Genomic DNA, 25,288 nt, shown 5'->3' with positions numbered 1-25,288 from the left:
GGTCTTTTGGGCAATAAGGGGGGGTTTTTTTTTTGTTTTTTTTTTTTTTTTTTTAACTTAATAGATTCTTGCAGTTTCTGATCATTTCTTACCAAGGTACTTACTAACTTTTCCCCCATGTTTTTCAAAAAATTGAACCAGTGTGCCTCAGGTTCAAAGGTTTAAATACTTGTAATTGTAGTAATTCTTTATGTGTATTGTATGTGTGCGCAGTTTGTTTTGCATTTGGGCCCTCTTCCTGAACCAATACGTATCAGGCAGCAGAGACAAGTTTCAAAGGGTCAAACCTGTTGAAGCTGATATGACTGGACAATATAAAAATAACAGGACATCAACTGAGGGAGGGATTTTCGTTTTAGGTTAAGAACTTGTTCTTTGCAGCTCTCACAGATCCAAATTTGTTATCTTAGCCTTTGGAAGTTGAGTAAAATGATTTGATCTCTTTTAGAACATGGGCATAGAGGCAATAAGCAACACAACAACACATGGACCAAAATAATAGCAAGATATTAGAAAGAAGGTTACAAGAAACTTGCTGGAAAAAAAGAAGAAAAAAGTAAGACATAAACAAACCCGAAAATGACCTGGAAAAAAAAGGAAAAATGAAAGAAAAAAGAAAGTATTTTTTCTTGTAATCTAACTGTAAATATATATAATCATAATAATCACAAATATAATTCTATGGAAAAAAATTTTTTTCAGGTGAAGTTATTTGTCACTTTTTTCTTTTTTTTTTTTTAATTTCTTGCAAGTTGTGGGATATTTCTTGCCATGTTGCTCATTGCCTTTTCCCCTCTATGTTTTCCCCAATTTGCATAGGTTTCAAATGGTTAAATTTTGTCTTGTTTGTCAGTCATGTTAACAGAATTTTACTCTATATTACATATATACTCTATGTATTTAGCCAAAATCCAATGAGGCTTTTTTTTTGTGCCAGCCAAGAACAATGGCTCTGATTGACAATGATTTATCTCGCTAAAGATGTTGAAGAAGAAGATATCTGGCCAATACATTTACATGCATTTACAGTTGTTTTCAATGTTGCTCAGATCAGTTTAATCGACCATCGTCCCACCAAGCTCAAGGCAGGAGAAGCAAACGATCCCAGAGCATCATGATGCAGCGGCACGCAGTGGCGCAGCAAAGACTGGCGGACACTGTCACAAAAATAAATCAATAATAATAAAGATGGCAAAATTAATGTTACAGTTAACCGCTTAAAACCTCGTTCGACGTCGGTTTTCCTGTGCTGCGTTCAGAAGCCTCCCACAAGCTATTTAACCCTTTAAACCTGAGAAAATTGGTTTGATTTTGTTTAAAAAAAAAGAAAAAAAGAAAAGGCAATGAGCAACTTGGCAAAAATGTCCCACAAATTGCAACAGATTAGAAAAAGGTGACAAGAAAATGACCTGAAAATTTGTATTTAAAAAATGGTGGACAATTAAGGGGAAACGTCCAGAAACCTAGCCTATATTTATGACTATTCTGTTATATAGTTAGCTACAGATATGTTACAGGAAAACTGTAATATATATATATATATATATATATATATATATATATATATATATATATATATATATATATACACGCAATAATTTTTCTGTTTTTTTTTTATTTTTTATTTTTTTTTTAGGGTTTGGGGTAATTTTTTTGGAAACTTTTACTAATTTCTAATCTCTATTTTTGGAGCCATGTGTTGTTGCCTCTTCCCCACATCTTGGAAGAAATATTCACATCCCTTTCTTGAGTAAAAGTACTCGGCTGTATCACACATTAAGTAAACATTCTCATTTCAAAACCTTACTGAAGTAAAAGTATAAGTCAGCAAAGACAGTCTTTCATCATTCAAAAAAAGTGTATGATGCAGTTGGATTACTGCTGCATGCATTTATTGTTGTATTTTAGCCTAAGCATAAGGTTGTGCAAATTTGAACAACTTTATATAGCCTTCTGCTGGGTAATTTAATCTAAATCAATGCATCATACTCTATAAGAACATTATGTTACCACACTGTAATGTGAGAACCTCTGATGCCTAAAAATGTAACTTTTCATGAGCTCTGGAAAAAAAGCCCTGTTTGCAGCTTTGTGACATTCTCCAGCTAATCCAAGAGGGGTTTTAATTATTAATTTATTTTAGGAATTATAATTTTTCCAAAATACATCAAGGCAAGGCAATATGCTATGTAGCAATTTTTTTTTTATCCAAAGGTAAACCAAAGTGTTTTTACCAATTCGTTGGGTCATGTCAAAACAGCCCAATCACAAAGCATGCTCAAATAGCTGGACCAATGATAATTTCAGTTCAATTCAATTTTATCCATAAAGCCCAATATTACAATTCACAATATGTCTCAGAGGTCTTCACAGCATACGACAGTTCAGCAACATCAGTTTCCCCCATTCATTTTATATGCGGTTAAATAAAGGGAAGGTATGAAAAGTTATGATTTGGTAAGTAACTAAGCAGTCAGGCAAATGTAGCGCTGATGATAAAAAGTACAACATTTACCTCTGAGATGTTGTGGAGTGGAGGCATAAAGTAGTTTAAAATGAAATGCTCAAGTAAAGTACAAGTATTTTAAATATTTCTCTCAAATAGGCCTACAGTACTTGAGAAATGAATTTAGTCACATTTCACCTCTTACTTTGCTTGAGACCTCAACTGAGCCAGCTGACTGATTCTGAGGATGGAAATGAAGTGCAACGAGTTGGCACTTCTGTTATCAGGCAACCGCTTAATCTGATTTTGGTCAAACTACGTCTTACATATGCTTAGGTAGGAAGTTGAGTCATGAGAAGTATTCAAAATTGTGACGAAGTTTGAAATGATTAGTTTGATTTATCCCCACATTAAATAAAGTGATATTCAGATTTTGTACAGTTGAAATCAGGTCTAAAAACACATGGGTGATACATCAAGTAAATAATTACAAACTGGTATAGTAACAGTTACATAGATTAATTACAAAATAAATAATTGTAATCAATTACAGTTACTTAAAAAAAATATTGTATTAAATTAGTTACTTATCAAAGTGTTGGTGAATGCAAAAGGGTGGCATATAAATTTAGTCTTTTTGTGAAAAGATTTATATGTAGAATAAAACATTCATTTTGTTGTCGTTTTTTGCCATGCAGGAATGCTTACTTTTGGCATATTTTCAGACAATGCAGGTCAACAAAGGCACTGAGACAAATCTGAGTGCAGTATTTATGCACTTATGCATTTAAGACTTTTAACTTTATTGTCCAGATGGAAACATTTAGTAACTGGAAAGTAATCAAATGTCATTTGTTACATTCATTTGGTGAAGTAATTAAAAAGGTCACATAACTTATTATATTTTGAACTGGGTAACTAGTAATCTGTAACCTATTACGTTTCAAAAGTAACCTTCCCAACACTGCAAATAAGTAATATAATTGAACAATTAGACTTATGGGGAAAATTTTTGTTATCAGAATCAGAATCCAAAATACCAAATTGATTGGAGGAAACTGTGGTTCGTTATAGATGCTCTGATATCAGGAATAGAGAATTCTAGAAAGTAGAAATAAGTACAAGCACAAAGTATGTAAAAATATGAAATATAAATACAGTGATGATAATCATAATAATAACAACAAAAATACTAATGATAACATTATTTTATTATTGTTATTATTATTAGTGTTTGTTGGTATTGTTAATAATAATAACAATAACAATAATAATAATAATAAATATTATTATTATTATTGTTATTATTATTATAACAGAGAATTATAGAAAGTAGAAATAAGTACATGCACAAAGTATATAAAAAATCAAATAAAAATACAGTGACAACAACAACAACAACAACAATCATAATAATATAATGATTAGCACTAGTATTTGAATATGTAGAAATTAGATCATGTATAATGTGCTGAGTGTATAAGGTATGTAAAAATGAAATACAGTAATAAAAAGAGACAATTGGCACTAGTAGGCCCACTGTATGTGAATATTTAAAATTAGAGATATGTATAATGTGCTGAGTGTGTAAAGTGTGTAAAAATAAATTTAAAAAAAATACGGAGATGTAACAGTCAGTTTTCGTCATTTTTCAAATGGGAACTTAAAGTTTAGTCATTAACTGTAACCTCGAGTGTGCTGATTGCATTATATTGGTGGTGCAGCTCAGGATTGGTTCAGCGCTCCACATTACAAAGCCCTGAGGTTTTGAGTTGTGTCCTGTAGGCGGCGACAGAGAGCCCCTTTTCTGTAAAAACAACATCTCACCTTCTTTCTTTAGTCCAAGTGCTGGAGCACGTTTGAGTGACCATGGAGTGCATTTGCTGTCATGTAGTTGAGCGTTAATACGGCGTGAATATCAGAAGAGGGGGGACTGTTTTCGCGTGGATACGAGGAGCCACAGTCGAGCCATGGCTGCACGGGAGGAAGGAGAGATTTTGCACAGTAAAATAAGGCACCACGACGGAGCTGGAAGTGTAAACAGCTCAGAGGGCTTCAGGAACGGCTATGTGAAGAGCTGCGTCACCCCTCTCAAACAGGACCATCAGAGGGGATTTTTGTTTAACGTGTGCAGGTTTTGCAACGAAGACATTCTCAATTCAAAGTTGCTGAAGGTGTCTGCCCTCTACGTCGGCGCGTTTGTAATCTTCGCGGTTTCTTTCCTCATTTCCAGGAGCTTGCAAAGTGACTCGCTGTGGGATTTGCGGACTTTTTTGTCGGGCTTCTCCCAGTCCATCAGTCCTTTATTCAGCATAGGATGTGCTTTCTTCTTTCTAACGTTTTACCTGCGGAGGAAAAAGAAGGAGAGCAGCAAATGTTGGCTTGTGTCACTGCCAGCATCGTGTTACCTCGGGGATTTTTTGGTTTTGCGGTTTTTGCAATGGGGAGAGGACCAACACCAGATGCAAATGGTGGGCAGGTTGTTATTCGTGTTGGGATGTGTGGGTCTGCTCACCCTGATCCCCACTCTCAAACTCAAACACAGTGTTCTCATACTGGTTTTTGCCAGCGTTGTGTGGCTGGTTTCTTTCACAAGTTTGAGCGGTCTGCCTGCTCTGCTCAGACCGCTCTTCGCCTGCTTCGCCGGGGTCTCGGGCTCCCTGTTGGGGCTCTGTTTTGACCGTTACTACCCGTCGAGGGAAGCACCGAGTGGGATTTCCACCGCGGAGGAAAAGGTCCCCGTGATCAGACCTAGGAGAAGGTCCAGCTGTGTTTCACTGGGAGAAACGTCGACCAGCTATTATGGCAGCTGTAAAATGCCTCGCAGACCCTCGTTGCCCTGCATATCCAGAGAACAGGTAGGTCTTTCCCCCTGCAGGACCATGTCTGTCTGTTGTTATTGTTCAAAAGTAGGCCCACTGATTATCCACAGCCAGTACACATGTGCATCAGAGGGGGGACACACTAAAGCCTACAAAACAAATCAAACCACACATCTACAGAAATAAATCCGCTTAGCATTATATGCAATAAGTGAATGCAAAAGTTTTCAGGCAAAAACAACAACAAAAAACCCCCCACTGTATTGTGATTACTTTATTTTATTTTTTGCAGTGTTATTAAGGCCTACGTGTCTTATAAACATCAAGGAAAAGCCTTCTCCAAATGTACTGCAAAATTAAATTGTTAGCATTTTAGCATGCAGTTAAATTGCTCCCCCCAAAAATTATCAGACTAACATTATTTATGCAACAAGTAAAAGCAAAAAATAACAGACATCATTATTATTTTTTTTATGCAGGCCCTCATGTGTTGTAAACATCAAGGAAAAGCTTTGTCCATATCTACTTAAAAATTAAATTGTGAGCACTTCAGCTAAGGTTGCAGCAGTATACCGGTTTTAAGGTATACCGTGATGTGGAAGCGATTATCATAACATGTACACTGTAAAATCTGACAGGTTGATCTTACTATAAAAAATCTTGGAAACTGATTGCCTTGAAAAAGATAAGCAAATATAGCTGTTCTTACAGTCTACAAAACAATTCAAACTGCAGCCTTACAGAAAAAAATGATTAAAACATCAGAATGTCTAAGTGGTGGCATCTTAACTGAACAGTTGTGTTTTCTCTGTAGTATTTAGGAAAGTGACTGCGTTTGATAAATAAAGTAAACACGACAAAGAATAATTAGGTCGTAGGATATTTTCATTTCAACAAAATGTATTTCCGAACATCTTAAGACAGGACCAATAAAAACAAATCCACTTTTAAGCCTCATAAAATAAAGTTTTAAAAAGAAATATTCAGATTAAATCTTTCTCTTTGACTTTACTTAAGATGTCAACAGGACTCCATGTCATGCCAAAAATCAGTGACAAATATCTGTACTCATTACTCATTCAAGCTTCAGCCACCTTGCAGAAGACAAAAAACTGATGAACTTGGTTTACTTAAAAACTTGCTAGTTGGTATCACTTCCAAAGAACAAATCAATTCACTCCTCATTTTTTAGATGCAACAACTTTACAACGTAAGTAAAAACAACTCAAATTTAAGTTAACCTAACAATAAGGTATGAAATAAACATAAATTAAAACTAATAGCTATATTGGCATACCGTTATCGAGGCAATTTGTTTCCTAGATTAATGAAAATAAAACCAGGTTGTGAGTTTACAGTGTACATTTGCTTATCTATGATAATGAAAAAAATGCAACTGTACAGAGAATCTCATCTTTATTTTAGTTATTTTCAAAAGGGAAACTTTTTATAAAGAGTTCCATTAAAAATGATTTCAAGTTTCAGTTATAGAGATAAAACATTTGTTCAACTAAAACTAACCCTTCTGTTTTCATTCTATTAAGGGTTACTGATGATAACAATAATTCTGTAATACCGTGAAACCACAATATTTTCCAAGATAGGTATTGTACTGTGAAAATCTCCTACCGTTGCAAGTTTTATACCCTTTAAATACTTAATAATAAATAACATTCAGCATGCTATTATGTGCCATCAACTTGCCTATAACACTTCTTGACATCAATATAATGTGTATCTACATTGTTTTGGAAATATATACATTTAAAAGTCCATATACCAGGTAAAGGTAATGTCAATTTTAGTAGGGATGGAGGCCAAAATGGGTACAGCATAGTATCGCAATATTTTGTGCATTATTGTATTGATACACAGACGCCAAGTAGTGACCCTTTATTATATAGACAATTAATATTGCAATTACAATTCAAAATCAGTTGTGTTTTTCAGTTCACATGGTACTGTAATAAAAATGAATGAAGCGAGATGAAAATACCAAAAATTTTCTTCTGAAAAAAAACCAAGATGTTGACAGAATTGTTTCTAGATTTTCTGTTAAAAAAGTCATAAAAGGCAATGCAATATATGTTATCAGAATGTTTTACAACATTTAAAATCACAATAATATTTCATTGTGACCTAAGTATCGAGATGATATTGTGGGGGCGTGATTCCTACTTCATTACATCAGCTCAAAGGGCTTCACATTGAAACACAACGTAAGAAAACACGAGAAAACAATCACATAAACATATATAAGAACACAATATGAGCATTATTTATCTCATAATACCATAGAGAACACAGAAAAATCACCAGTCAAGCATGATAAAATGAGCACATACACCCACACAGACCCACGCTAATTAACCATAAGCCTGGGAGAATAAGAAAGTTAAAATAATCAATGACATGTGAGTGTTATCTCCATCATGCTGTAAGATAACAACATAAGCCTCTGCAAAACAAGTTCTCAGTCCCATCTGACTGTAGCAGTCAACAAAACAAAATGATGGCGAGCACACGCAGCAGGGATTATTCAGTGTCTACAGTCCACATTCAGCGTGTGTTTCTCCTTCTTTTTGTTTATTTGTATACACAAGTCTGCACAAGCTGCATAAATCCAGTGTATTCACATACAGTAGCTAACAGTTACACTGCAAAGGGATACTCCTTTCTATTTTGCATTATTTCTGTAAACAATTGCACCCACAGTATATGGAGTTATAGCCGTTTCATTTGACGACTATCAAGTTGCATACAGTATGTTGTGGACAAAACAGCTGATGCAAGCTGTTGCCCTAATTTGTGTCTAGACAAATGCCAGTATTAATGTGGGTATTTTTTTTTAAACTGTGTATTTTACAAACAAAACATGCAGTTGTTCAGTGGCTCCAAGTCATTAGCTCACGAGCATTGTTATTGTGTCCTTCAAGCTTTGTCAGAAATGATAAGAGAACTAAAAATGTATATCCAGTTCGTCTCAGTTGTGCTATTTCCAGCAGTTGTTTTTCCACTTCATTGTGTTTTGGGCTATTAGCAGATTAGCAGTCACATTGAGTTAGGCCCTAAAGAATACACGAAAACTAAAACAGAAGAACAGGTTGGATCATTCAGGACACCATACACCATTTTAGCCAATGCTTTATCCTATGAGATACAGACACAGGTCCCAGAGTGCACTTTATTCTTCTGAAATGTAGTAAAAAATATAAGAATAGTGTAATGGCTTTAATATTTTGTTTTTTAACGTTTTTTTTTTGGGGGGGGGGGGGCTCAACTCAACCTAGTCTTGTCACAATACTGGATAATAATACCATTTACAATATCATAGCGAAAATAGACATTTAGGACTTGAAATTAAACATTTTTATTGAAAGATTATTAAAATAAGGCTATAACATGACAGCGATGAGTTTTCTTCTCTTGGTTAGTAGCAGAGAGCAGCAGAATTACTGTAGTAAACATTAACAACAAGAGAGCGATAAAGCGCAGTTGGCACTATCGGCATTGAAAGCGTTTCAATATTCAGAGTCGTTATGTAATGATGAATCAATACTTTTGACAAAAGCTCCAACATTTGACAACATTTTCATTTGGATGAGAAAGATACTGGTTTGAACCTAAGATGAGGTATTGTTGAAACCCAAATATGTATATGTAGAAGTAGAAATATAAAATATAAAGAACTAAAAAAATGTATATTAGCATTACCATTCCATATATATTTCCATTTCACATATATATTAGACTTAAATATTTGACTCAGTGGACATCAGTTGGAGTACATCAGTGTTGGCATATTTATGGACTGGATCACCAAACCTTGAAACTGACTGTTGTTTTCAGTAAAACTGATCAGCACGTGCTACACTAAAAGTTCTGCATTACTGAGTTGGGAAACTGAAAAGGACATTGTTTTTGTTTTTTATTAAGCAAACCATTTATTTTTATGCAGTAATCCTTTTTGACTGCTGCAGTGATCATCTGATTCGGTCACTCTTGTTATTTGTCTGCAACACACCCCCAAACACATGTTAAACCTCTTTAGAACATTGCATAAAGATGAATTGCAGACAGAAATTTGGACAATGTGTGAAAACAACAAAAACTTGGTTATGGATTGTGTGTAGTTGCGTCAGACAATTAGCTGAATATCTGACATGCATCGCAATCCATACTGAGGAAAAACTGCAGGCATATATTACCACCTGCGTCATCATCACCATACTGCTTTAAAAACGGATTTGGCAGCCTCTCTGCCAGTGAAATTTGATGTCAGGTGTGAATGTTGGGGTGAGTGTGCCTCTCTATCTGTAGGTGTTAGCCCTATGATGCAGCTTACTGGCAACCTGTCTGAGGTGATCTTACTCACTGGGATAGTATGGTGGCCTACAATATCAGCAGTGTAGCCTGTGGTGTAGGGCAGAGGTGTTTTTGATGTCATTTAATCTTTAAAAAATATGTTTTGTGTGTTATAAGATGTTGGGTATGTTTTGGATTTTAGCTACTATTGGCACCAAGTGTTTCCTTTTCTGTAATATAGTCAGTGAAGAGGAAGTTTAAACTGAGCATTAGAAATCATCTTTTGTGATATAGGCTAACTCCTCTATGTATCAGTGAGACAGTTTCTGCGTCAGAGGCAGGCAAAAAGAGGCGCAGCGGCAGACTTCGAAACTTCAGGGTTCACTGGTGATGTCACACATGTTCTTCATCTTTACACACATTTTGCACTCACTTACTTTTCTGAGGTACTGGTTTTCTTCCTTTTAGTTGCAAGGGGGAGGGGGTGTCAGCAGGACCACGTGCTTTTACATATAGCAAGTTAATCATCACCTTGAAAAAATGGTTGCACAGGGTTTCTACATCACGTAGATGAGAGTGAAGATGATTTGGTGCACATAACAGACAAATGTGAAACTGATTAAAGATATTAAAGGTCCAGTATGTAGGATTTAGGGGGATTTATGGCAGAAATTGAATATATAATCACCTGAAAGTAAGAAGCGTCATCTTTTCCTTACCCTAGAATCTGCCATTTACGCACACACTACATGGGGAGCAGGTCCTCGTATATATAGAGATCGCCATGTTGTACTGCCGTGTTTCAACAAACACTGGCTCTGTATGGGACCTTTCGCATCAGGCACTGTAGTAAACAGCTGTGTGCGACAAGCAGCATCGGAAAAACACAAGTTTTTAAATGAGAATCTGCTTTACTCAGTGTTTTTACTGGTTTTAATCAAATGGTACGTTTGTTTTGGAGAGGAAGAGACCTCTCTGAATAATTCCGCTCCCAGTAAAAACCTCCTAAACAATAAACACTGAAGAAGTCACAGCTGGTTGCAATCTGCAGTCCTTACCGCTAGATGACAAAAAATTACACACTGCTGCTTTAAGACAATTTTGTGTTTAAAACAGTCATTGTCACACTTTTTAAATCTTCAGCTTTTTGATAATTACCATGTTATGGATGAAAAATGTCAAAAATCAGGAAACCCACAACAAATAATAACGTCCTTAATTAATATGGAATATATATTAAACTGCAGTTAAATACAGTACTCAAGCTCGACGCTGTATAACTAAGTAATAACTGGTGAAAAGGAACTTTTTTTCTGGCTTAAACTGCGGTGGAGGTGTTACCTTCCTGATCATGCGCACACACATGAATTTATACAATGTTTTCAACAGGCCAAAGCAAATACTTTTTGAAGAAAATGACAGTTATCACATGAATGCATGTTTTATTAAAAATAGTGGCCCGTTCTTGTGGTTGAACCACATCTCGTCAGGGACATGAATTATTACCTTTTAACTGTCTGTAATAATCAAATAATGTCTGTCTTATTTCACCTTCCCTCATGATTCTCTTCCCTGAGACCTTGCCTTTCAAAGAAATCGCTCTTTCCACGAGCTATGTCTGCAAAGCTGCAAGAAATACACTGATGGAATGTGATGTTAATATAGGAAACCTTTTTCAGAAATTGAACATGCTTGGATGCAAAAGAAACAATATGCACCTGTTTGAACAGCAAGAAGATGTAAGGGCGCTGCCTGTCACATCCCTACTGTAGTGAAACAAGACAGGTTAAAAGCTATTGCTGGACGTTGTATGGTCAGTGCGCTAAATTGTGGCCAAATTGTTACAGAGATAGTCAGTGTTATCTATAATGTGAATTCCTGAATATTAAATGTTCATCTGCAGTTTTCTGTAGTTGTCTCAGTAATATTTGTTCTTAAACTGTATTACCTAATGTAGCATATCACATGGAAAGTTTGAGACTGAGTATATGACAACAAATATTGATGTAATGGATATTTTGTATAACAATTTGATTCCGCTGGCAATTTTATTGAAACAGTTGACAAATACTTTGATTTTTTTTTTGTACAAATATTCTTTTATCTCAGTTTTTCTTAATGCACAAATTAAAAATGTGCAATAAAACAGATGGATGCAAGTTTAACTCTGCATTCCCTTTAGTAACACATGTTGTCATAGGGAGCAGTCATGTTTGTGAAGTTGTGTGAATGCATGAACATTGTAGCTATTGTGAATTTACACTGTGGTGCATGTTCATTTTGAAAGTGCAATGACCAGTGGGGAAACACCAATACTCTACCAGTCAGTGGTGTCATTTCGTCACTCACTCCATCATTCAGTGACAGACTTTCGGGTTTAAAGGGTTGGCCCCCAATTTGCTGGCTCTTTTCTTCCTCTTTGGCAGTTTTGGCAGCGCCTCTCCCTAAGCACTGTGCTGATTACAGTATTACTACAACGGCAATGTTGCAATTCCAGTTATAAATGACAGAAATCCAACAGGTGCAACGCTTGTTAGAAAATAGTGTTTTCCATGAAGACACTCATTAGAGTTTTGTCTAGAGCTGGATGCAACATGAAATTTGACCAAGTCTGCTGCCTTGTAATTCTCTGTGCAAGTAAAACCAAGTTAAATGTGTCTCTGCTTTCCTTTTTTCTGTGCTAAATGACCGTGGCGGTACTCTCTGAGGTGTCATGGTTCTTTGCCTCAAATTCTTCTTTTAATTTCATATATAACCCATTACCACCATGACAATAAGTAAGTAGTGAAACAGTAAAACACAGTAGAAATGTTTTGATAGACCAATCGAATGTAGCCTGGACAGGCCTTCAAATGAAGCAACACAAGTAAGTTTTTGATACTCTTAGCAGACTAAGTGAAATCAAAACTGTTTCTCAGATTTTTTACAGTAATTTCTTATCACAACAGGCCTTATGAAATGAAAGTGTTAAAAAGTTATTTACAAAAACATAAACATACTGAGGTCTAGCATTAACAGTAATCTAAATCCTGCACATAGACTACAACTCATAGGCGTAATTGGTCCTTGATCCATAGGAGGGAAAACTAATGTCCATTTTTCCAGGAAAGAAAGCTCAAATTGCTTGAACTGACAGTATAATGCTGACTGTTGATTGACTTATTGATTGATTGATACCATTTCTTGTGTCACTGTAAGATTGAGCGATGGCCCGTTAATGCACTGGTCCACTGGGGAGGGGTCCTGCAGCATTTTGAATAGCAATAAATTATCAATAACCTACAAAAAAATGTTGTGCAATAGCCCACCTTCCACCTTCTCTTGTCCTATCTACATGTATGTCTCTCTCTCTCTCTCTCTCCCTCGCTCTTGTTCTCTCTCTCTCTCTTTTAAACACTCACACACTCAAGACAGAGGGTCTAAAAATTGCTTACCTGATTTAAGCCTCACAATGGGTGACATTAGATTGACAAGGTTAAATAATCCGCACAATCGGTTAAATGAAGTTTCAGTTATTGTAATTGCATTATTTATTTGATAAAGTATTTTGTAACATGTTTATATTTCCCACCTAAAGTAGTGGGATTGCAGTTACATTGTACACCCAAGACTGATAATGACACCTCTTGTGTATGATCACTTACACATTTGAAGACATTTAACATAATGACTATGTCACCCATCCATAGCTATTTTTCTATCACTTTACTGTTACGTTACTGTGTTGTTTGTTGGCTCGATCAGGTGCTGTAACAAAATTAGAAAGACACAGTTTTTAAAATAATAAATCTTTTATCCATCATGAGAAACCTTTTAACAATTCATATTCATTTTTGAACCATCTCATTTGTTCTTCACAAACACTCGTTCATTTAGATGCCAACTTTTTTGCATGTTGACACCATCATGAATATTTTAACTAGAAATGCTGCTTTGGACGATGTGTTTGAGAGACAGAAGGATGAGAGTTGTGCCACTAGACACCTGAGGTTGTTTCTGTTCTGCTTGTCATTTGTCACATACATGAAGAAAGATCTGCAATGGTGCTTATAAGAAGCTATGGTACCTGATATACTTTCACCTAGAAAGACAAGAATATCAGAATAGTTTGTAGTCTGTCCTTTTTTCTCCTTTTGTAAATATGTTTTGTGAGTCCAAATTTAGGACATGGTTTTAAGTTTTCTTTCATAAAACAGTCAAGGTTTCTGATGTTTTGTCACTATTCTTCACCCACCATTGCTCACAGAAAACTTTAAAGGGCCACCTAAAGGTATTATTTAGTATTACAACATCAGAAGTGAATTAACAGTTGTTAATTGTGTGTTACTACAGAGTGCACCACAAAGACAAAGCGATAAAATAAAACACAGCATAGCAGTGTCTCTTATGTTTTGAAAAAGGCTGTGCATTTGGTTTTGTTAAAGGTACAGGAGATTTGGCCACCTGTGGTGCTGTAGAGCGACACTTTGATGAGCTGTTTTTTGTAAATGTATCTGTTAGGCAAATTTAGCTCCTGCTTTTAATTTTAATTTAATATTTAAGAAATTTAAGAACATTATGTTGCTAGTATAGCCTGTATGTCAAATTCTCATAAAAAATATGTTTACTTCTCTAGCCAGGCCTTTAAAATGAAAGTTAAAAAAAAGGCCTTTATGGATCAGAAATCAACTTGCCCAAAGTCAATTTTCCCTTTCACCTGTACAAATATTTTTTTTTTTGATTTGATGTATTAGCAGTTATCAAATAAGAACAAAGACTAATTTTAATTGCCATGTTAAATCTTTATTTTGCCAACAACCTCTGACACCACCCAACTTAACTCCTGTTTCCAAGTTCATTTTAAGTCTCACTTGCACTTCAGCTCATAAATTTTCTCTTTACCATTTTCTGGCAAGTGTCTGCTTGGTATAGCACATGTGCAACTCTAAACAAAGATGAGTAGGAAGCGAGATGGCTCACTCTGTAGATATTTCCACCATCAGCTCTGTGAAAATATGTTGTAATTCTTTTTTACCACTTGCTCGATCAGGCAAGTAAGTTGTTCGATTTTCAAGCCTGATGTGGCATTTTACTTGCCCGGGGCAATTCCTATTATTGAGTGGAAGTGGTAATGTGTCCTAAAAGGCAGAAATGTGCGAATAAATTAGCAGAACAAGACAGCAAGCATAAATGTTAGGCTATCATAAACATGGCGTTTACTGAAACTTATAAGGAAGGAAAATGCATCCAAATATTTGTCTGTAAATAGGGTTGCAGCGATATACCTGTTTTAAGGTATCCTGTAATTTGAAAGTTGAAGATTATCGTACTATGTACATTTACTTATCAACAATATTATAAAAACAATGCAACTGGATGGAGAATCTCACCTTTATTTTGGTAATTTACAAAAGTGAGAAAGTTGTTCAACCAAAACAAACCCTTCTGTTTTCATTCCTTTAGGGGGTCGACCTGATTCATGATAATGACAATTCGGTAATACCTGATTCCCTGAAACCACGATATTTTCTGATCTAACTGTAAAAATGTCCTACCGTTTGTATAGAAGAGTAAACATATATATATGTATATATATATATACACACACACGTAAGATGTCAGAGTTCTAAAACTAGCATGCACTAGCACTGACAAGCACATATTTGGATCAAGAAGTTTTTCCTTCAGCCCAGCAAATTTGATTTAGCAGTTTGCTGACTGCCGTTTTTTTATAACCTGTATAATGGCACAAACTTTTCAAGAGTTTAATTTTGAAAGGGCTAAGTTGTTGCATGAGTGAATGCTGCATGGTAAACCAATAACACTGTACAGCTTCATCGATCATCTGAATCCAATTCAGCCGTCTCATGGCACAAATTTCACCAGATACTGATCAGCTTCTGCACGTTGATGTCTGCCTCTTCTGTCGTCCTTTTTTATTTTTTAACACCAAGATTATTTAAGTATGACACATACCAAATAAGTCATTTTTTCAAATACTGTTTTATGAGGACAAGCTTATAGAGTTATTATTTTTTTTATCAACTTTGATTATTATTTTGTCATTTGTGTATTCGAACTACATTTGTTACAAAAAGGCAAAAAACAAATAACAATGAGAATAAGTGCTGAGATTTCCTAACATATTTCCTTTCATGTCATGTTATGCCACACAATGAGTCAAAAGACTGATCTATTTTTCTTAAAGGTCAATGTTTCAGTTCTCGCACACAGTGTTGTGTTTGAGTTTGGTAACGGTCTCTGTGGCTGAGCACATCTTTATACTGGAGGTGAGATCCTAATGTGTCAGACTGGAAAACCCTTCATGGTTGCTGCCATCTTAAGAGTCTTCACTATTATACACACTGTACTGAAACAGTGTTAAGACTGCTCATTTAGAAACCATGAAATATGACAGAGGTTTCTGGTTTTTAAAGTTGCAAACATTATTATCACAAGCACTTTAAAGACAATCTTGTATGCGGGGTTGGAAATAGATTTGTCTCATTTAGCCTGCTCCAGTTTCAATTAATATTCATTTTTCCTCTGATAATTTCAGGTTTCAGCTTTGTGTTTTGGCTAACTTAAAAACCTCTTGCATAACCACAACTTTATGGATTGACTGCATGTGCCAGGGGTTAGGCTCACTGAATCCTAGATTTACTGCATTAAGGGTGTCCCTCTATTTTGTTAAATTTCTCTACAGTAGGAGACCTAAATAAGTCATTGAACCCCGTAATTGTGTCTTGCACCGTGAGACAGTTTGTGAGAAATGTTGCCTGCTGCATATTTGGTAGTGGGTCCTATTTTTAAATCCAAAGTCCAAAACGAAATGATCATCCATCTTGAATGGCAGCCTGTTCTTCCCCAAATTCATGTCAGCATGTGTGTCTTTTTTTTTTTTTTTTTTTTTTTTTTTTTTTAATAGATGAAGTAGATAAAGTGGAGATAATATTTTTTTTAAGTAGGATTAATTGTGTTTGGGTTTTCATGGCAGAAATCTAAAAGCTCTACTTCATGAGTAAGACTGTTGAGGCAGTGCTGGCAGAGCAATGTACAATTCAGCGAGAAGGCCCTCTTTTTGTGTGGTTACCGCTCCACGGGGGCAGGCAGGGGTAAATAATACACTTAACTAACCCCCCATCCACACAAGAACAGAGAAGCAGGCTGCAGAGAGAAAGGTTGCAAGGGAGAGCAGTGAAAACGCAGAGCAGCTCTCAGCTGTCACGTTCGCTTGCTGTAAAGCCATGTGGAATGATATAACATTGACGTCACAACCCAGTGACGTACCACAGGGTGATTGCAAAGAAGAAAAAAATGCCAAGTCTTATTAATCGCCCTGTAGAATATAGTGTCTGCCTCCAGCAGTGATGAGAAAGGGAGAAATTGTCCGTCTTCAGACGGTGTGCAATACAAAGAGTCTTTAAGAGGATGAAGACGCTACGGAGAAACCACTCAGCTCATTCATCCAGAAATACTACAAAGCTTTTTCTTATTTATTATTTCAAAATAATATATTGTGCTTTTTTTGAATAATTCTACATTTTTTTGCTCTATGTATATCATAATTTATGGCTGCGACTATCAGCACAATGGTGTAAGTGTATTGAACTAGTTACATAATGTTTACTTTGATTGAAGAAATCCCCCTTCATCTGTATTATAGAGATATAAAGCAATTGCTGTCAAATCTGATAAGTAGATATGCAGTTGTTTTTTTTCTCAGTGGCCTAATGAGATAAAATCATAGCAAAATTATATTGTATCCAACGTACTGTTTATACTGTTTGCATCCTCAGCCTCTTTATTTGTATTGTCAGTGTAGATTAGAGGCTCTGTGTTTAGTGAAACTGTCTGCTAGCTCCTTTGCTTTACTATTATCCAAACTAAAACACTGCCTGAACAGAGTGTGTTAAAAGACTCAAGATGAGTTGTGTGTGCTGAAAAGAGAAGTTTTATTTCACAGTAAATCCTTCACATGCTGGTTATGGTATATTCAATAAGTCCATTTTGCTTTAAACAATTAAACATGTGAAGAATAATCAAAATAAATGATGTGGGACGTGCTGGGCCACCCTGGATCTCCTCCGTGCTAAGAAAGTGTCATTCACTTTTAATTCAATTTTGCATTGTTGCTCATTTGTACACTTATTTTAAAAATATATACAATTATCAATATGAATTTAGACAACCGTTTGAGCTTCACCAAATTTTTAGTTTGTTCTTTTTATACAATTTATATAAATTCAGTGGAGGACTGTGCTGACAGAGAAAAAATGCATTGCCTTAAAAATAAAAAGGCCATTAAATGTAATCTGCAGTTAAAGGTTATGCATGTGTTTTTTTTTCATTGTAAGGCAACTTTAATCTTGATATTATCAGTGTTGTGAACTCTTTCTCTCAGACCAAGAAAAACAGCTTGAAAGCACTTGGTATTATGTGGCATTATTTAAATTCAGGTATTATACAAATGAAGAAATATGGTCATCTTTATGACTCTTTATTCATCTTTATTAATTTTGGTTGAGCTGATTATTAGGAATTAATTCTATTTGATGAAATGCAAAGCTGAGCTGTTGTTTGACTGAAGGCGAGTGACGTGTCAAGTTAACCTCCGTGTTTAGGAGCTTGTGTAACAGTTGCTATATCAAGGCCAAGATGTTCTAATTCATTGCTTAGCAACTCCTCATCGATGCCACAGGTAGCTTTGATAGTATGTAAACATTTAATGAATGCCAAATCAAGAGCTGAATCAGCATTTATAAATGTTGCTCAAATGTGCAATGGAGCTTATTTTGGGTTGTGGGGGTTAACATTTGCTCTGTTATTAAATCCTTATGGACTGATGTGAAATATATTTTTATCCTGCTTTGTTTAATGTCTAGTTTGCATCTCTGCTTTTGATTTTTCACCGGCAGCGGCAGGACCGGTCGAAAGGGTTAAACTGAGCGAGTTGCTGTGTGTTTGGCTGACTGCAGAGTGAAACAGGATGCAGCGGCTGCATTGTCAGCCTGCTGGTGTGAGTGCAAACAGATGAGGAAATGCTGGAGCGGGTACTCCAAAACTCGGGTTACCCTGGAAACGGTTTGCGTCATGATCACCAGCAATTAGCTTGCAGCTCTTTAGTTTTCACGATAGGCCTACCAGAGCTTAGCCTAATGACTCCCGTGTCTGAAGAGTCACCATCAAAAGAGGGCTTGCAGAATATTCATGGACTGTTTTTATTTTGTTTCTTTTCTTTGAAATGATTATTATTATTTTAGGACATAGTTAGGGTTATGGCTTGTTTGATGCTCTGTTTTGAACTGCGTAAAGAGCTGCGCAGCATGCCCCCTCTTTCTTATTTTTCTCTAATGAGCCTTGATGTGATGTCCTGACCTCGTCTATCTGCATGTATTATTGTCTGCACAAAGCTTATCCGTGGCTGAGTTTGTGTATTATCGAGGCCCAGAATGCTGGATTAGAGAGGGGGATGCCGAGCCACTGCCATCCACTAAGTTTGGGCTAATTAGACTTTTTTTGTAGTTTCCACTTTTAAAAATATAGATAAGTGATAATAAAATGTTTCCCCCATGCCGCTGGTTATTTGCAGCACAATCAAGCTCTGTAGTTTTGGAGTTGAGGAGACGGTGAAGTTTTTCTGCACAGCTCATTGAAGGATTTTGATTACACCATGAGGTTCCCAACAATGCAAACATTTCAGGTGGCTGAGCTTTTAAGTTCAGGATGAGGTTGTTGAACCTTGCATGTGTTGACTGTTTGTTCAGTCCAGTCGGTGACGGGGTGAGAGTAGAGGCAGAGAGAGCTCGGATAGGTTTGGTTAAATTAGACTGACTAGATGGTTCGAGTGTAAATTGTTGCTGTGGGAATTTAAGCACGAGGCGAGGGATGTTGTAAATTGAAGTTTTATTTAAGTGAGTACATACCATAGGTTTTACTAACTGTTAATAGCCTCCAGACGACTTCACTGAGATAGCATCATGTTTTCATTAAATATTCTTCAAGCTTTATTTGATGGTCAGACAAGAGTGATTCCAGCTTTTTGTGGCACTGAAAATGTTCACAATTCTCATTTTTGCATTGCATTCATATCTAAACGTTACACAGCGATCTCACCAGAATTGCGTTCACTTTCTCCCTCCACTTTTCTCTCTCTCGCTCATTTTATTCTCTCTATCTCATTCTCTCTGAATTTCTTTCTGTCTTTCTCTGTGCGCCTCTTTTGAAAACGGTGTCAGCACTGCTGCTTTTACACCAAAAGGCTGTTGCTAAGTGACGGTTGACGTCAGCCGCAGCTACAGAGGAGGGCTTGTGTGTGTTTAGCAGCTGAGGGCAGATCCCACTGAAAAGGGCAAAACTGAGAAGCACTATTAGTCACTGCAATAAACCCTAACTTCAACCAACAAGATCGCCATTTCCAATAAGTGTGCACAATTTATTTGGAGTGACTTACGGTGAAAGTAAATCTTTCAAAGTGGAATGGTGAGGTTTAGACAAAAAAAAAAAAAAAAAAAAAAATTGGAGAAACTGCTCCTGGCCAATCCCCACCCCCTTTTCTTCACTTTTTCTTTAGTCTGTCGCTGTCTCCTTTTCTTTCTCACTTTAACCCCCGTCCACCCCTCCCCCAACACGCAAGCACACACACAGCCTCAAATGCCAGACCCCCCCTCCCCTTCCCCACACATAATGTAAGTGAGATTTTGTAGACAGATTTTGTGTCTGACGAAAGTCTCAGACTCCGAGCTTCAGTGTGATATCTCCCCCATCCGGCCAGGGTTGCTCTTGATCTGCTCACCATTGTTCAGTGTAATCAATTCCCAGGGACCTGTATCATCCTCTCTCTCCCCACTGCTCCACCCCCCCCCCCCCTCTCTTTGACCCCCCCCCTCCCTCCGCTCTCTCCTTTGACAGTACACAAAGTGTGACCTGTTAGGGGACCAAACAAAAAGCTCATCTACATTTTGGTTTAGACTTATAGTGTGCATCCTCTGTTAAACTTTTAGTCACGACTCAGACAAGAATTTAGTACGTCTTTTTGCAGCGTCAGATTTGTTTTGTCCTCGTCAGAGCTCCAATACTGCTAGACACGCATGAGATAGTATCCTTGGTTTTTTATTGACAAAAGTTAGAGAGCTATGACGCAGTAGTTTCTGCGTATATTTACAGTAGAAGACGGTAATGTCTGCTGTATCTTGGCCCTGACGACTGTGATGTATGTTATTATGGCTGATGCAGGCTGCTGCTGGAGATAAAGCAACACCAGCAGAGACTGGGGGGTCTATGGGTAGAGATAGGTGCTTGCAGCAGTCATACGGGGCTTACTGTTGGCAGAGCGAGTGAGCGGAGGGCACAGGGTTTTTTAATCGCACACCCCCTCTGCAGCTAAAACACACTGTGCTGTTCAGATACAGTCAGAGCTGTGGCCCGCCCCAAACTGTTATTGCTCCCTGGGAAGGTCTCGACATGATGTGCTCATAAGAATTTTTGAGGAGTGATATTCAGAGATCATGGCCTGACAGGCAGTGCTTTAATGGCCAAAGAGACTTTTGTTCAAGTAGAAGATCTGCTTGAAGCTTCTAAGCTTTACTCACTTTTTGTGTTTGCGTTTCTATTAATTCTGTTTAAATCTTACACTAAGTTGCAGATAAAGGCCACGCTTATATCATTAGTATTATATATTTTGTAGAATTAGATTCCCCTGGTGGTTGCATAGGATTGCTTCCAGCTCGTGTGATCCAAACATTTCCAGCAACTCCCAGGCTTTGTTAAGTCCAAAAGTCAAAATTTATTGAAAAAGATAGATGGAATCATTTCAAAAATTCTCAAAATGTTTTATCTAATGAAATATTCTGCTGTCCACATTTGGCTTTCAAAACATTTTCATGCAAAAAAAAAAACAGTTTGCTCTCCCGCTTGCTAAACACAAAGGGAGGGACTCACCTTTATAAACACGGAGGTTTAGCAGAAATCTAAAAGTACCATAAATTATAAATGTATAGCCACAATAATTCAACATTTTTTGATTTAACACTTTTATAGTAAATTAATTAAGTAATTAGGAAAAAGTTGATGGATGTGGACCAAGATTTATTTTTGTTTTATTTATTTTTTTAAATATGACAAACAATGTTCAAATGTTAAAAAAAATGACATTCAGTACAGCCCAACACTGATCAAACTTTAAAAAGTGTTATTTATCAAGACACTGAATCCCCCTCAGCTTCATGAGCACACCTGGTGCTGCTGAGTGACCCAAGATTTCTTTCTCCACTCAATAAAGAGACACTCTCTTTGTGTATTTATACACTATAAAAACTTAAAGTTGTCTCTTTTACCAGTACATTCTGCAGTGCACTGGATAGACTGCTGCTGTTTGACCCTCCTTTGTCCTTATCTGTCCCGACTCTGCATCAAAGGATCAACTGGATCAACAGTGGACCTGATGCCACATATCACCAGCAGGCACCCTGGCATGGCACCACAGACACGGGGCCATTAGGCACCGGGTGCTTGGCTGCACTCAGCAGTAGGCGGCTGTGGGCTAGGCGTGGATTAAAGATGCAGCGTTTGCGTCAAAAAGTGAACTAATCAGCCATAGTGGTCATATAGAACATTTTTGTTACTGTTTCTTAGTGATTCAAAATGCAGACACATTTGGTTGCTTGCCTGGGCAAGTAACAGAAAACAAATTAAAAATAAAAGATGCAAATGCATTCAACATTTTTTCTAAGAGAGCTAGTTGGTTAGCAGTTTCCTCCTTTCCTTTATGACATTTTCACAAAGTGAGACTCCAAAAAATGCACCAAAAGCTAGCTAAATCACCATCTTTCTGCCCAGTATTTAGGTAATTTATTACATTATTATTATTTTTTGCTCTCTTGTCAAAATGAAATACATGGTTGTATGCTGTATTCACTTAACTCAGTGATCAGAAAGAATATCAATACAGTAAAGCCATAATCCTTGGAAATAATGACACCAATTAGCATGCAGCAAGTAAGATTGATTTATCCTCTACGGCCGCTGTGGCGAGGACACAGCCTCTGTACATGGGGCGCCCCCTCTATCCACTGAGCCACCGGGCACCCCTTCCATATTGCGATTTTTATAATATTTTCATTACTTGTGCAGCCTACATGCAGTAACAAATGCTCTTGCCTGCTTGCACAGCCACACGAGGGAACAGAGACCAAATAATCTGTATGCTTGAAGACACACTCATAATCATCCTACATTTCACCATTTAATAAGAAGTGCTTGATCTCATGCACCAGGCATGGGGTGAAGCATCAATATGGTAATGATTCACCTTGAATTCCTTGCTGAAGCAAAAAAAAAACAACTATCTGTGCAGCCCTACCTAAGGCTAAAAATATCATAGAGGTAGTCTGTTGAGCTATGTATACAGTGCATATCATTTATCATGTTTTGGACACATTAATAGGCTGCCCAAGCAGATAATGCACTAACTTCACTGTTTGCATGTCATGGAGCAATAGAGCAGAGAGAGATTCAAGCTAAAGGTCACATTCAGGCAACACTGCTCTCAAAAAACAAGCCGCAATGAAATGTTCTGTTGATGTCTTATATTATTAGACTGTAAATAACTAATTTGTCCGTCCGGTGTGTCAGATGCTTTATGACAATAAGCAATGTAAATAGTCACAATTCTCATTTCCAAAAACAAAAGGCAATAAAAAAGTAAATTATAGAATTTAAAACGGATCACGCAGATGTTTATAGACGTATAATTATTTTACTAAGTGGAAATTGTAAGATATGTGTCTTGAGGATCTGTCACTGTGGAATTCACATTTGTAGATCTCACTTCACTTTGATCTTCCACTTGACAATTACTGTTTTGCACTATTGCTAATATTCTGACATAAGTCTTGCCCTTTTTGAAACTTTATTTGCTTCCTTCATGAACAGAAGCGCTCTTTTTTTTTTAGCAATGCCACAATGTCTTATACGTAGAAATTTAAAGTTTTGTCCAAAAGGGATTGTATACTACACAAATCTTGGTAAACTGAGAACATGTAGGCCTCACCTTTGCTCTCTTTAACTCTGTTTAGTAAATCTACCTCAGGGTTTGTTTGTGTGACTCTGACTCATCTGACAGTCAGCCAGTGTTCCAGTATTTATGCCATGTGGCATCTGTCTCAGGTGATGTAGGCAGAGCTCGCGGTGCTCTGAGTTTATACTTACAGATGTAAAATGCTGATCTCTGGTGGTTCCAGCATTACGTTCTGACCCGCACTCTGTCAGCACCGCCTGCTGAGTCTGCTTGTTCCTAAGATGGGATATTGAGGGGGAGAGTAACTGAAGACCCCAGTCACTCTGAAAGCAGCCTCTCCTGCCTGGTGTTTGAACTGTAAACTGCACAATGCATTTGTTAGAAAGTGTACGCTTGTCACTTAAAAAGAATGCATTTACATATCTGTAAAAATTATTTCTTTCTGCCTTCATTTGTTGAAGTAATTTTAACAGTCATTTTAGGATGCATTTTGTTCACTTAGTTTAATGGGCAGTGCTGCCTCTGGGATTGCTCTTTGTTGAGTGAATCAATAGCAGAAGATAAGCATCTACAAATGAATTAGATATCCTGTGCTCAGTTGTTGAAATTGGAGTCATGTGATTGTTGCGTCCTGTGATGAAGGTCACCCCCGAATAGCCTCGCTGGAAAGCTTCTGCACTACTTGTCAGAAATATCTGTTAAATTCAAATATTGTTGATTTATAGATTTTTTTTTAAAGCAGGAAGTAAAGTGTGTTTTCTTTGTGTATGTGTTTTCCATGATTTTATGTTAAAGACAGTGTTTAAAGCATAACTTTATGGAATTCACTGGACATATTTTTTTGTCAGTACTTCTTGAACTCTACTGGTCTCTCTTACTTTGCTCCTTTGATTCATAAAATCTCTTTATTTGTCAGTACATTTACATGATGTCAGAAAAAGTCAAATTATTGTGTTATTGACTCTTAAAATGCATGTAAACATGTTAGTCCAACTTAAATCTTACAAAGTCGTATTTCTTGACATACACATAGATGAAGGGGTTGGGGGTCGATTTACTTTTTCATTCGTGTTTCTCCTACTATTACATTGCCCCACCTCTGTACCAAGCCAGAGTGAGTTATTCTCATACAAACACATTTCTGCCTCTCACATTACTGTAGCATCAAGTCCCTGACGTGTTATAGTGTTGCAAATGATCAGCATAGGGTTGCTGTGTGCGCGCACATTGTAGTAGAGAGTATTCGGTTGTTCGTTGTCTGGCGATACTAAGGGAAGTGGATTGTCGCACACTTGTGGGTAATTGCCTAACACTGACGAAAGGTGTATTGCCTGAAACATATGTGTCTTTGAAATCTTATCATTGAGAAACATCCAGAAATCTATGAAATGTTTGTTTTTGAAAGGATTTAAATAGAAACCTGACAGTGTTTTTTTTTTTTTTTTAAACACAGACCTTAAAGCTGCATTTTTGGATTTCTGACCACTGGAGGGCAGAAAATATCCCCAAAAAAAAGAAAATATTGTCTTAAAAGAGGCTGAAAGGCTCCATTGAGTTGCAGAGTTAAGTAATAATTCTCTCCTGGCTTCTATGTGAGCGTATTGATTTACAGCTACTTATTTATGATCTTATATTACTTAGTTTCTGTAGGCTATCACACCTTGTAAAAACAGTATCCAGCTACAATAGCCAGACAAAAAACATTTGTAGCTGTGAGGC

The 25,288-nt window shown here is 36.8% G+C and overlaps 1 protein-coding gene across 2 annotated transcripts in view; it reads left to right on the top strand.

Annotated features, from left to right (window-relative positions):
• Positions 1 to 4,251: 4,251 nt before the first annotated feature.
• The window catches only part of pde3b (phosphodiesterase 3B), a 59,461-nt gene continuing 38,424 nt past the window's right edge, over positions 4,252 to 25,288 (top strand). For both annotated transcript variants that reach the window (XM_042484438.1, XM_042484368.1), the window contains exon 1: positions 4,252 to 5,304. In XM_042484438.1, the coding sequence (XP_042340372.1) occupies positions 4,417 to 5,304 (888 nt within the window). In that variant the 5' untranslated portion in view covers positions 4,252 to 4,416. The remainder of the gene's footprint in view (positions 5,305 to 25,288) is intronic.

Source organism: Plectropomus leopardus, chromosome 1 (genome assembly GCF_008729295.1).
Source record: "Plectropomus leopardus isolate mb chromosome 1, YSFRI_Pleo_2.0, whole genome shotgun sequence".
Lineage (NCBI taxonomy): Eukaryota > Metazoa > Chordata > Actinopteri > Perciformes > Serranidae > Plectropomus > Plectropomus leopardus.
This window is presented reverse-complemented; position numbering and strand designations above follow the sequence as displayed.